This window comes from Ovis aries, chromosome 7 (genome assembly GCF_016772045.2).
Source record: "Ovis aries strain OAR_USU_Benz2616 breed Rambouillet chromosome 7, ARS-UI_Ramb_v3.0, whole genome shotgun sequence".
In the NCBI taxonomy this organism is placed as follows: Eukaryota; Metazoa; Chordata; class Mammalia; order Artiodactyla; family Bovidae; genus Ovis; species Ovis aries.
In genome coordinates, this window is record NC_056060.1 from 42,111,547 (window position 1) to 42,126,044 (window position 14,498).

Consider the following 14,498-nt stretch of genomic DNA (forward strand, 5'->3'; position numbering starts at 1 on the left):
TGGTTAACTATAGAATCACAGACCACAGTACTTCTAGATTTTAATTCAGATAAAAAATGGTGACTTCAGAAGAATTTTTCATTCAAGCCTCATCTGACTATCTTAGATGAACAGGCTTATGGCTTTAAATCCATCTCCCAGGTTGTCACAGCTAAATGTACAAGGTTAACATCCACATAGCACAGCCTTCAGAAAACGTTTTTTTCTGAAGTATCTTTAACACTGCCTTACTTATCTCTCTCACATTTTAGGAATGACTATGTATGTTACCACGAAACACAATCCCATGGTCCTTTATAGAATTCAAAAGAAAATAACTTGATCATAGACACTAAGGGACAGGAGCCTGGAAACTGACAAGCTAGAGAAAATCATTCAAGTAAAACTTGGCCTCATTCAGTACTTTATGAGACAAGTACCACACAGGTCACTGGAAGGGGCGGGGAGGCTCCTGAGGAAAGCCCAGTGCTCCCTCCATTACCTGAAGTTCAGCGTGAAGCCTTCATGGGGCTGGGGTTGGTGATGACCCCTGGGGGCTTGTGTTCATTCTAAGACAAACCTGAGAGGGTCTTCCAGTTAGATTCATCATCAGGAAACAGCGACTGCCTCCCTGGAAGGAGCAGTAAGATCCCTAGTCTTGGTTCACTGTTCAAGCCCACGAACTAAGGCTCTCTCAATGTTCACTCGCTGGGTACTTTTCTTTCCTAACTTCTGGTTCAGATTCCAACTTCAAGACATGCAATTTTCTTTAACAAAGAATCTGCTAAGCCTCTCCATGATGCAACTGCTCTGTTTCGTCACATCAGGAACATTCAAAGGGACATGACCCCGATACAGCACCAGCGAGGTCAGGCTGGCCAAATTCACTGTAGGGCCCAGCTCTCATGAGTCCATCCTGGCTTGGACCCCACAGTCACAGCTCAGCCTCCTGTCTGCCTCCATGACACATGCAAATTCAGAATGACAGGTAGGTAAGTCACAAAGGCAGTGGAGAAAGGTATCTATTCCAGCGACACTGCCCTGGCTTTGGGGAAGGGAAGAAGCCTGTATGTGGATCCAGATGTGTACTGGGGAACTGCGGGTGAGGAGCAGCAGAGGAGGGAACCTAAAGAAGGAAACTAGTGTTGGGGTTTCCCTTGCCTTTGGATAGAACTGTTAAGCTTCCTTGGGGAAATACTTCTCGTTTCATGCTGCCTGGCTTCCCATCTTCACAGGGGAGTTCTCTGGATCCTGAGTCTTGGAGCATGGTGGCCACAGATTAAGGACTGGGGACTCCACTGCTCAGGACTTAGCATTGCCATTTGCTACACGTCTTGATGAGGTCTCATGCCCCAGACAGCAACTGGTTCCTTGCCTTATTTCTAGTAAACATGAACTGGGCACTGGCCCGGTCACCAAGTTTTAGCCCCAAATCTTGTAATGTCTGTTCTCTTAGTTTTTCATTTTGAAACTCTCCCTTGGTCCTCCTACTGGAATCCCACACTTTTAGAAATGGGACCTCCTCTTTTTCTCCAGGGACTAAAGCCTGTTCCAAGCCTGCTGGGGATATCTGCTACTTCCTGCCAGCCACCAGCCCCTCCAAGGCTGTGTCCACTCTCAGCTGTACAGTATTGAAGCTCCCTGACGCTGGTTGCCTGACCCCAGCAGAGAACCTAAGGTCAGACCTCACTTCTGCCTCCACCCCAACCACAGGCCAACATGGCACACTACCCACCCACCACCTGCTGGCAGCTACCCTGAAGCTTGCTGGGCATGCATGTGCTCCTGCTGGCTACTTCTTGCTTCCTTCTGCTGGGTGGTGCCCATCTATGTCTATCCAGCCTGCTCTCACGTGTTGTTGCCCTGCTTCAAGGGGGCAATAGATGGGGAAGCAGATGTCTCTGGGAGGACCAGTCCTCCTGCCAATAGGACCCCAGACCTGTGATCAACTGATTCACTGTGTAATGACCAAAGTCTGTACAGCTGTTCAGTTACACAGTTTGCTTCAGAAGTGAAGACAAATCTTGTTTGTTTTCTGAAAAGTATAGATTCCATTTCCCAATTCAAAAATACATTTGCCTCTGCATCATCATTCTGTTTAAAATTTCAACCCCCATCCCTAGTATTCTCTATCCATTTCTCCTTATTTTTTCTTAGCATGTTTTATGAACATACTGGATATTCTGCTTACTTATCTTGCCTTCTGTTTATTCCTTCTGGTAGAATATAAGCCCCATGAGAGCAGGGATTTTGATTTGTTTATTATGTATGTACCCAGGGCAATTTCTGGCCTAGAAAAGTCACTCAGTGAGTATCAGTGATGTAAAGAAAGGAGTGAGCACCGAGTGAAGGGGCATGCCTGCTCCTCATTGGCCACCCAAGGCTGTGGGCATTCAGCTGTCCGTCATACCCCAGAAGCCTGGTCTCCCGCCCCCCACAGGGTGCAGCACTCACCTTTAGCTTATGCTCATGCTCCTTGTTGACACGGGCAAGCAGCTGGGCTTTCCTCCTGTTGAGGGCGTCAATGAGGGCATCACATTGCGCCACCAGGCAGGCCTCAAACTCCACGCTGTTCTCCTGTGTGAGAGAGCACAGTGTTCAGCAGCAAAGTGACCGGGTGCTTCGGGCTGCCAGAGACAGCAGAGCCCCAGTCCATTTGTGGGGGGAAGGCCCTGCTGAAGGGAAGGAAGAGGAGCCCTGCCCACAGTGCACACATGCATTTTATAAATAACAAAATAAATTTTATTCTGCAGTGGTAGCGTTTCACTTTAGATTCAAAGAGGTAAATGTTACTTAATACATTTGTTTTTATCAAGAGGAAATCATCTCTGCAATTTGCATTATATCAAGTAAAATAAAGTTTTAGTTTGTAGAGTTGAACATGAATTGTTTTGAGAGCTGGTATATGGCCAGCTGTGCAGGGTGGAAGGTGGCATTCAGAAAGGCTGGTTGCCGGAGGGAGTTGGGTATTGTTGAGGCATGAGAGCGAAAGAATCACTGAATTTACAGGCAGAAAGAAGAAAGCAGATGGCAATGGTCTTCAATATTAAACAATAATACAAAGACAATAGAAGTTTAGATGAATAGTCATGGGCAAAACACTTGCTCCTTTCATTAAAAAAAGCAGGTAATAGTGCAGGTAGGCAGTGAAGAATCACTGGTATATGAAACAGGCATCAGCCTGCTGTGAAAGTCAGTTTGTGGGAGAACAGTAACCATACTCTAAATGGATCATAACTTTCCATGATGTTTAAATTGAATGTTGGATCTAAATTTTTTTTTACGTGCGTGTGCAGTCGCTCAGTCATGTCCAACAGAGCAACCCTTTGGACCGAAGCCTGCCAGACTCCTCTGTTCATGGGATTTTTCAGGCAAGAATACTGGAGTGGGTTTCCATTTTCCTCCTCCAGGGGATCTTCTGGACCCAGGGATCGAACCCGATCTTCTGTGTCTCCTTTACTGCAGGCAGGTTCTTTATCCACTGAGCCATGCTATAGACATTTTTCAAAGCAATTCTCTCATTAAATTATAAGCATTCATTAGAGGTAATCCTTTCAATAAGTTATATATGTAGCTATGATTCTCAAACCATAATCTGGAAAACAATTATAATTTACAGCCAATGAGAGCTAAATACTTGTTACATGTACAGTAACAGCACTGAAAAAATAGTACTCAACTGAGTAAGCTGTAAAATTTGGGGAGTTAGAAATGAAGGAACAGCTTAGCCTATCAAATTTAAATTAATTCTCAGTCATTCAGAACTGTGTCTCCTAATATAAGGATTAGTAGTTAGGCATTAGGTCACTGTTTCAAATGCAAGGTCTTCTTTGTATAAGGCATGCATTTACAACTGCTTGAGCAATCACTTCTACAAATATTAAGTTTTGGCTTTCATAGTAATTTGCTTTCGAGTTCTCACAGAAGACCCCTGGAAATCATCACTGCAGAGCTCTCTAACCAAGCAGGTTATTATTGGTAGGGAGGGGGAAGCTTTTTCAGTAAAGGCTCTGATAGATTAAAAGAAAGCTCTGCTCTAACGAAGAGGTGACGTGCAGGGGTGAACCTGGGGCTGCACACTTTATGCCAGCAGGAGCAAAGAAGGGACCAATTGATAAACTTTGTTGTTTTGGAAAGCAGAAGGAAATATACAACTGTTAGCTTGCATGTCAACACAGGGCAAAAAAAAATCAGTGTGAGGGGCTCTAGAAGGCTGGCTTCCATTTAAAAAGCCATTTCTGCCTTGACATCAGTTAGATATTAACTCAGAAAGTCAAGCTACTGGAGGCCAGCGCTCAGGTTATTTCTGTGAGGCAAACCTGAAAATGTAAGAATATTAAACAGTGCAGAAGGTCATTATTTTAGCATTTCATGCAATTTAATGGTTTCTCCCCTTCAGCTCTGGTAGGGAGTTCACAGGCTCTCAAATGCCAAGTGATTTGTTGGTTACTGTGTCCACATAAAGCAATCTGAAATTATAGTTACCATGGGATCATGGTTGAAAAACATTTAAGTATCTAGGTAGAGGAGAAGCATTATTATGGGATAGGAAGGAAGGAAAGAAAGACATAAAAAAGAGAAAATGTGACCTGTTTGTTACTATTAGATAAGATATAATTTTTGCAAGGTGCTTTGGGAACATATAGATTTAGAAAACTCAACAATAATGACTGAATTCACAAAGAAATAGACGTCTTTCTGAATGCATGGCAGCAAAGAATTAGGAGCTCAGTGTGGAAACCGGGGTTATGTCCTTGGCTTGTTGGGGAAATGTAACCATCTTGAGAAGGGGTATATTTGAAGTTGGTCTGTATGTGTGTTTGCATGTATTAGAACAGAAAGAGCAGAAAAAAAATATGTAGGAAATTTCCTAGGAAACATAAAAATAAAAGATAAGACAAAGAAACACCCCACTCCCAACCCCAGGTACACAGTTAACATCTTAGCACGTGGGCTTTGCTTTCTGCCTTGTTTGCTGCCAATACCTGGATCTGCTGGACCATGTTGCGCAGCTGCACCAGGAACTCCTTGGCTTCCTTGGCCCTGTCTGACAGCCCGTTCAGCGCCTGGGAGAGCTGGCTCTGCAGAGACAAAGAAGGAAACCATAGAGCGCTCATCGCAGAAGGCAGCCACACAGAGTGGTTTTCATCCAAGAGCCCTCACCCCTTCGGATTCCTCTTGTCTCAGCCGGGCCACTGAGTCAACACCTGTAACCTGAAGATTCTGGTAATAACAGCATCCCGACTCCTTCCAGAGGCCCCTGAGGAGCGTTTCCTCTGAGGCAGTGAAAACTTCTGGCTGTTGTAGTCAAAGGCACTTACCAGATATCTGCCTAGAAGTCCCTCATCTTATTAATTACTTAATTAATTCAATAATGGTTTATTTAACTTTAAATTAAAAAAAATAGTGATGCAGGTGATCTGATACTTATCAACACTATTTAGCCCAAAGTGCTACTGGGATGAAAGCGGAAAGAATGAAGAGTTAACAGGATGAGAGAAGGAAGGTGAGAGCACCTGTGATGCCCCGGGTCACTTATATGTAATGGCGAATACAAAGGGCAGGATGAGGCTCCTTCTCATCAGCCTTCTCCCAAGCACAGGTCCTTCTCCCAGCACAGCCCACCCCACCTCCTCTCCACACTAGCCTCCTAAAGCAAGGTGTACTTCTTCCTTTCCACACTGCACTGGGGACCCACAGCTGCTTGATGAGATCTAAGTGGAAGCTGGCTGGAGGCTGGAGGGCTGAGAAAGCTTCTGCTTTTCTGCTAACATGGGACCAGTGTGGCTGGTGCAGCCCCTTCCCTTTTGCTCCCAACTTTATGGCAGATGCTTTGGGACTCTCAAGAAGCGAAGATCAACATGGGAAGGGAGGATGGTGAAAGGAGACAGTGCCAGGTTCCATCGGCATCTTTTAGCATCTTAACCAATACCTGAAGTCTCCTACCACCAGGCCTCTTGTTATGTGGGGGACAAGTTACCTCCTATAGTTTAGTCCTTACACAGAAGCTCACCATTACTTGCAGTCATTACCAGTGTACTTGATACAAAATTCCTCCCCTAGCAGCTGCGGCAACACCCCTCCTGGAAATTACAAACTCCTTTCCCCACATCCCCTTCTTTGAAAATGAATGCCTTTTCTCCTCCTTGCCAACATGATGCATTATCCACTCATCTTTTTAGTAAAAGGGTAGAATCTTAAAATTGTATTTCTTGGTTGTATGACGGTTTTTTGCTTATATGTGAATGACTAAATAGGAAGTCAGTCACTGAATCTCTTTAAAAATGTGCATGCTGCATGCCACTGTGGGGTGGGAGAGCACAGGCTTCAGAAGGGTTCAGATACTCTCCTTCCCTAAGCATGACCTTGAGAAAGTGACTTCTGTCAGAGTTACTCCAATGGAAAAAGTGGGAAAAATAATGTTTAGTGGTTGGATTATTGTGAGGGCTGAGTACATTCATCAATGTGATGGCTCCTGCTAACAAAGAATCATGGTAAGGGAAACCACTCCAAACTCATAAATGGTGCCAGTGACTGTCTGTTCATATCTCACACATAGCTCTACCTCATCCATAAATAAGGATACTATAGTTTTTGGTGCTGTGGGCATTGCATGAGGTGTTGTATATAAGCCAAGAACCCTGCTGGCACATGGTGCATGCTTAATAAATGTTGGCTGTTATTAACTCTTATTCATCTGTTCCTTCCTGCTCATAACCCTCTGTGGACTGACTAGGGTGGGATTTGCAGGGCAGATTCCTGGAACAGGATCTGTTGGAGGATACCCTCATTGCTTGTACTTTGATTGAGGTACTTAGACTCCAGGAGTCTAAACCAAGACAGCCTAGGAAGAAAAGGAACAAAGTGAGCTTACAGTTGCTGAAAGGGCTACTCAGTAATTGAATACTAGGTCCCAGCTGCACTATGCGCTGTGCTGTGCTTAGTCGTGTCTGACTCTTTGCAACTCCATGGACTGTAGCCTGCCAGACTCCTCTGTCCATGCGGATTCTCCAAGCAAGAATACTGGACTGGGTTGCCATGCCCTCCTCCAGGGGATCTTACAACCCAGGGATTGAACCCAGGTCTCCTGCACTGCAAGCTGATTCTTTTACCATCTGAGCCACCAGGGAAGCCCACGAATACTGGAGTGGCTATCCCTTCTCCAGGGGATTTTCCTGGCCCAGGAATCGAACTGGGATCTCCTGCACTGCAGATAGATTCTTTACCAGTAGAGCTACCAGGGAAGCCCCAGCTACACTCTAACTCAGGGTAAAAAATTTCTTCTCAAGAACTTTTTCAGGAGCCCAAGAGATGAAGAGAGTCTCATTTGGAACAGAGGGCAATAGAATGACAATCATATTCTAAAGGAGACATTATGTTATTGTGACTTTAGAATTCATATTCCCTCTTTTGCTGAATGAGTCAGAGTTTGCTGGGCTACCACAGTTTTCTTCCCCCTTTATTGCAACCTATGCCTTAGTTATCACATTTGGAGGTTTGAGTAGAGGGTCAAATTCATTCAACTACACAAAGCTAGAGCCACCTGGTTTCTTAGAGTCCAGCCTTGTAAATCAAGGCATCTGTATAATAGAAGTCAGACCCGATGCCCAATAAGAACTGTTGATCAGGTGCTGGTATATACGTAGAAAAAAATTATACTATAGTACAAAATTATACTATAGTAGACAAAGAGTCAAAAATGACAGAATGATCTCTGTTTGTTTCCAAGGCAAACCATTCAATATCACGGTAACCCAAGCCTATGCCCCAACCAGTAACACTGAAGAAGCTGAAGTTGAACAGTTCTAAGAAGACCTACAAGACCTTTTAGAACTAACACCCAAAAAAGATGTCCTTTTCATTATAGGGGACTGGAATGCAAAAGTAGCAAGTCAAGAAACACCTAGAGTAACAGGCAAATTTGGCCTTGGAGTACAGAATGAAGCAGGGCAAAGGCTAACAGAGTTTTGCCAAGAGAACACACTGGTCATAGCAAACACCCTCTTCCAACAACACAAGAGAAGACTCTAAACATGGACATCACCAGATGGTCAACACCGAAATCAGATTGATTTATTCTTTGCAGCCAAAGATGGAGAAGCTCTATACAGTCAACAAAAACAAGACCGGGAGCTGACTGTGGCTCAGATCATGAACTCCTTATTGCCAAATTCAGACTTAAATTGAAGAAAGTAGGGAAAACCACTAGACCATTCAGGTTTGACCTAAACCAAATCCCTTACGATTATACAGTGGAAGTTAGAAATAGATTTAAGGGACTAGATCTGATAGACAGAGTGATGAACTATGGACAGAGGTTCATGACATTGTATAGGAGACAGGGATCAAGACCATCCCCATGGAAAAGAAATGCAAAAAAGCAAAATGGCTGTCTGGGGAGGCCTTACAAATAGCTGTGAAAAGAAGAGAAGTTAAAAGCAAAGGAGAAAAGGAAAGATATAAGCATCTGAATGCAGAGTTCCAAAGATTAGCAAGGAGAGATAAGAAAGCCTTCCTCAGTGATCTATGCAAAGAAATAGAGGAAAACAATAGAATGGGAAAGACTAGAGATCTCTTCAAGAAAATTAGAGATACCAAGGAACATTTCATGCAAAGATGGGCTCGATAAAGGACAGAAATGGTATGGACCTAACAGAAGCAGAAGATATTAAGAAGAGGTGGCAAGTATACACAGAAGAACTGTACAAAAAAGATCTTCACAACAGAGATAATCACAATGGTGTGATCACTCACCTAGAGCCAGACATCCTGGAATGTGAAGTCAAGTGGGCCTTAGAAAGCATCACTATGAACAAAGCTAGTGGAGGTGATGGAATTCCAGTTGAGCTATTTCAAATTCTGAAAGATGATGCTGTGAAAGTGCTGCACTCAATATGCCAGCAAATTTGGAAAACTCAGCAGTGGACACAGGACTGGAAAAGGTCAGTTTTCATTCCAATCCCAAAGAAAGGCAATGCCAAAGAATGCTCAAACTAACCGCACAATTGCACTCATCTCACATGCTAGTAAAGTCATGCTCAAAATTCTCCAAGCCAGGCTTCAGCAATACGTGAACCATGAACTTCCAGATGTTCAAGCTGGTTTTAGAAAAGGCAGAGGAACAAGAGATCAAATTGCCAACATCCGCTGGATCATGGAAAAAGCAAGAGAGTTCCAGAAAAACATCTATTTCTGATCTATGCCAAAGCCTTTGACTTCGTGGATCACAATAAACTGTGGAAAATTCTGAAAGAGGTGGGAATACCAGACCACCTGACCTGCCTCTTGAGAAATCTGTATGCAGGTCAGGAAGCAACAGTTAGAACTGGACATGGAACAACAGACTGGTTCCAAATAGGAAAAGGACTACGTCAAGGGTGTATATTGTCACCCTGCTTATTTAACTTCTATGCAGAGTACATCATCAGAAATGCTGGGCTGGAAGAAGCACAAGCTGGAATCAAGATTGCCAGGAGAAATATCAATAACCTCAGATATGCAGATGACACCACCCTTATGGCAGAAAGTGAAGAGGAACTAAAAAGCCTCTTGATGAAAGTGAAAAAGGAGAGGAAAAAGTTGGCTTAAAGCTCAACATTCAGAAAACGAAGATCATGGCATCCGGTCCCATCACTTCATGGGAAATAGATGGGGAAACAGTGGAAACAGGGTCAGACTTTATTTTTTTTGGGCTCCAAAATCACTGCAGATGGTGATTGCAGCCATGAAATTAAAAGACGCTTACTCCTTGGAAGGAAAGTTATGACCAACCTAGACGGCATATTAAAAAGCAGAGATACTACTTTGCCAACAAAGGTCCGCCTAGTCAAGGCTATAGTTTTTCCAGTGGTCATGTATGGATGTGAGAGTTGGACTGTGAAGAAAGCTTCTGTTGCTGCCGCTGCTAAGTCACTTCAGTTGTGTCCGACTGTGTGAAACCCCATAGACGGCAGCCCAAAGGCTCCTCTGTCCCTGGGATTCTCCAGGCAAGAACACAGGAGTGGGTTGCCATTTCCTTCTCCAATGCATGAAAGTGAAAAGTGAAAGTGAAGTCACTAAGTCGTGTCCTACTCTTAGCGACCCCATGGACCGCAGCCTACCAGGCTCCTCCATCCATGGGATTTTCCAGACAAGAGTACTGGAGTGGGTTGCCAGAAGAAAGCTGAGCACCAAAGAATTGATGCTTTTGAACTGTGTTGTTGGAGAGGACTGTTGAGAGTCCCTTGGTCTGCTAGGAGATCCAACCAGTCCATTCTAAAGGAGATCAGTCCTGGTGTTCATTGGTAGGACTGATGCTAAAGCTGAAACTCGAGTACTTTGGCAACCTCATGCGAAGAGTTGACTCATTGGAAAAGACTCTGACGCTGGGTAGGATTAGGGGCAGGAGGAGAGGGGGATAACAGAAGATGAGATGGTTGGATGGCATTACCAACTCAACGGACATGAGTTTGAGTGAACTCTGGGAGTTGGTGATGGACAGGGAGGCCTGGCGTGCTGTGATTCATGGGGTCGCAGAGAGTCGGACAAGACTGAGCAACTGAAGTGGACTGAACTGAGACAAAGAGTGTTGGCCTCACCTACTCCCTGGATTTTATATAGCAAAGCAGTATGTAAGCGGCAAAACTCAATTTGTTTGCAGATTTCTTCCCTTTGTGTCTATATTTAGGCCTTCTTCCTGGCTAATGATTGTTCTGGTATTTGATAAACAACTGCATTATAAGATAAATATCTAGAAACCTTTCTCTTAAGCTTTGCCACCTTGTAGAAATGGAGCAGCAGACAATGAAAAATCCTGGAAACTATTTATCACCAGAAAATGCTCTTCTTCTATGGATTTAAATGTATGTTGCTTTTATAGGACAGTCTTCTGATCATATTTATAAGCCACATCTGATGTGAAAGAACATTATTATTCATTTATTTTGTTTACCAGGAGCATTTGAATTCCTGCTATATGCTACCAGAGATGTTCTGTACTCAGGACCACAGAGCAGCCCTGTAAATTTATACCAGAACAGAGAAGATGCAAATATTTAGTGTGTATTTTCAGCTGTATATGTAGCCATCAGAAGCTGTCTGTAATGCCTACGCAATAACATTCTGATGTCTTGGATATTTGTTTTCTCATTTACTGAAAAGGTATCATGATTAGAAAGTGAATGGGAGTGTGAAAATGATGTAGCCAAAGAAGCACCGACAGATCTCCAGTCCAGAGCCCTGAGCATGCTTGGAGCAGCCAAGATCGCCCAGAAAGATGGCAAGTTGTTCCGAGCTTGGAGGAGAGAGACAAAGAACTCCACCCCTTTTCTCCTTCTCTCCTGCTTTCCCCCTCCAACTCCTCCTCTGACTGGCTCGCCCAGCCTCCCAAAGGAGTATATGCTAAGAGAGATCTGAGCGCAACCTGGGAGCCCTGTGGAGCATGTCTCAGAACCACAATCACTTAGGCTCAGGAACCAGGTAATGAATTCAGTGCATGCGCCCAGCTGCCAAGCTTTCCCAGACAGGAAACCACGTCTTCATTCCTTTTCCTGCCGTGAACATTATTCATCTGTCATTTCCCCCCTCAGTTTATTAATACTATGAATACTGGATGGAGACAAATTAGAACAAATGAAAGGACACTCCCTAGCTGTCTAGGATCTGAAACTACAAGCCCGAGATGGGTCACAAAGAGTCAATCAAGAATCATACAAAATAGGTGAGGTGGCAAACAGGCAAAGGCAGCTTGGTGGCCCCCAAAACAACCTTACTCCTTCCTGGGCAGCTCTGACATAGTGCACCCTGCTGCAGACTGTGGCCTAGCCTCCTGCTTCCTGGGTACCAAGGTCAACACAAAACACAGAAATGAGGATCAATGGAATACTCTTCTGAAGGAAAGTACTCCCTCCCAGAAAATAACAATTTTTCTTGAAGAATACTGATTTTTGAGTCTTACTATATTATTGATATTATATAATTAAAAAGTAAAAACAAGAAACTCAAATGTTGTCAACATACTGGTCATTTCTTAAATACCAGGGACTTTGATGAGCACTTTTAACAGATGTCCTATTCAACTCCAGTCACTCCCCTGCCAGTTTGCAGAGGCTCAGAGGTCTGGATACTCCTGAGTTAAGGTTTTGCCACTCACATATGGAAGAGCCAGAACCCCATGATTGGAGACTGGCTGGGACCCTCTTGCCTTGATTTGAGAACAATCCCTAAAGGTCATCCCAGCTCCAGAACTCCCTGCAGGAATTGGTGGAGGCCCCTGCAGGTCAACTCCTCCCTCTGCTCAGTTCTGGTCATCTCACTTCCTTGTAGATGGATCTATGGAGACCACTGGGCAACTAACCATCCCTATTCAACTCTCCGAATCTGTGTCCAGGGCATTCCATCTAATAAACAATTTTCTAGCCTTCAGTTTCTTCATCTGCAATATGTGGTTAATAGCAGTATCTGTATCATAGGACGGGGGAGACTGGTGAGACTTATGTACTATATAAAGTTCTATACAACACCTGGCATATTGTAATCATTTAATAAGTAGTAAGTTTTACAATGAGAACTGTGTTAAAACACACATACATAAGTCATTAAAATACTTAGTCGTGTCACATGTCCCAGTTTGGGGTGTGGTCAATTACAGTTATCCAGACAGCGCGGTATATTGTAGCATTCACAGTTGTTTGTTCCTTGCCATAGGACTTGGGGGACCTCCTGTAGGTGGAGCATGTGTCCTGCCTGTGTCCCTGCCCTACTGTCACCTTTGGCCATGTGATTTACTTTAAACCTGAAGAGGCCTTGTGATTTTCTGCTAGCTTTTTTCCTCTTCCTCTTTGTCACACAGATCCAGGCGTGCACTGATAAACTGGCCCTCATAAAACAAAAACAACAGATGAAGTTTGATTTGTAGTGTCTGCCAATTCCCACGGTTCATATACGTAGTTGATTTTAGGTCACCAACATGGCATCACTGAACAGAGCTGGGGAGAGATGTGCATCATCGACTCTTTCGAGCTGGGGCTGTTATGAGCCAGGTCGGAATGCCACAGGGCATATCCCACACGGTGGCTGGGGGCCTTAGAAAGAAGACATGTAGAATGGAACTTGAGACTACTTCCCATGATATAATGAGCAAGAAATCAACCTTTGGTTTATAAGCCACTGAGATTCGGGGACTTGTTTGTTACTGCAGCAAAACTAACTAATACAGATAGCAATTATAATTTTCCATTCATGATTTTAATTTAATCAACCTCCCATTTTTAGCATGGACCAGTCACAGTGACTCATGCCAGGAAAATTATGATAAAGGAGACAAAATCCCTCCTTCAAGGAACTGTCACTGCATTGCAAATACCACCATTCTGATCTTAATAATATCACATTTAAAAGTTCTCTCCCATAGGCTTTCTAAAGAAGCAGAGGAAGACTAGAATATTCTAATGACTAACAACATAAATGTAGCCTCTCCACTTATGTGGGAAAATGAAAAGCGTCTGCTTTCCTAGCGAGACTCAGCCAGTTCTGGCCAGAGTTTGAATTTCAGAGATAATCTACACGGACTGTATCCACCAAACTTCAAATATTTCTCCATCTTAGACAGAAAACTCTCAAAATGGAGATGCAAATCAACATGGCAGGTTTTTTTCAGCAATGAAATAGAGGAGCCATTTTTTGCCTCAGAGCAGAGCAAAAAAACTGTTGCCTCACCCCAACGTTCATAGTTCCTTGGTGGAAATTGATTTGCTACATCTCTGTGGTTTTTGCTTAGAGTGCTGGAAGCCGTGAAAGAATTCATGCAGCAACTGCTGTGACTGAAGGCTTGAAACTTTAATAAAGTGGCAGGCACACAGGCTGGAAGGTCAACACCACTCTGCTCAAGGCTGAGCAAGCCTTTCTATGGATATTCTAACCCACCACAGGCGTGTTGTCAGGCAGTTACTAGGTATTTACACCCGAGAATCAAAAATATGCCTTCCTTGGGCTAAGTTTTTGTGCAAATATTGGATTTTACATCCTGGAGATGGATTATAGGACAGATCTCCTTTGTGCGTGTGTTGCCTTTTCTCCTAGGTAAATTCAAGGGCCCCAAATAGCAGACTCTGAGTCCTTTTCTAGAAAGCTGTATGGATCCCCCAGCTGTCTTCACATTCACACTGTTCTGTTGTGTTGTTCCAAATGGTGTTACAGCATTCTGCTTTGTCTGATACTACCAGGGAACAGCTGAAGCAAAACAGATTGAGATCTGTAAGTTTTCAGTTCTTAATAGTATTTAAATGTTCCAGATAGAAACTCTCAGTTCTATAATTAGGACTTTTCACTAAGCAGTTTAAAACATGGTCTTAGAAATATATATGAAAAGGTAAAAAAAAAAAAAGCACTAAACTATTTTTCATATAGAAATGCTTTGTGCTTTTCAGAGACTGAATTGTTAGGTGCTCAAAAGAGGAATGACTTATTCTTTCCAGTTTCTTGGCAAGAGTAAGACTTTTATTTGTTTTAAGAAATAACTTTCCCAACCTTATTTTAAAGGC

The 14,498-nt window shown here is 43.5% G+C and overlaps 1 protein-coding gene across 12 annotated transcripts in view; it reads right to left on the bottom strand.

The window, feature by feature from the left end:
- TRIM9 (tripartite motif containing 9) overlaps positions 1 to 14,498 on the bottom strand; it is a 123,092-nt gene that overhangs the window by 49,945 nt on the left and 58,649 nt on the right. For all 12 annotated transcript variants that reach the window (XM_027971731.3, XM_042252316.2, XM_042252319.2 and 9 more), the window contains exons 2-3: positions 4,965 to 5,060; positions 2,434 to 2,556 (exon numbers count right to left, since the gene is read on the bottom strand). In XM_027971731.3, the coding sequence (XP_027827532.1) occupies positions 2,434 to 2,556; positions 4,965 to 5,060 (219 nt within the window). The remainder of the gene's footprint in view (positions 1 to 2,433; positions 2,557 to 4,964; positions 5,061 to 14,498) is intronic.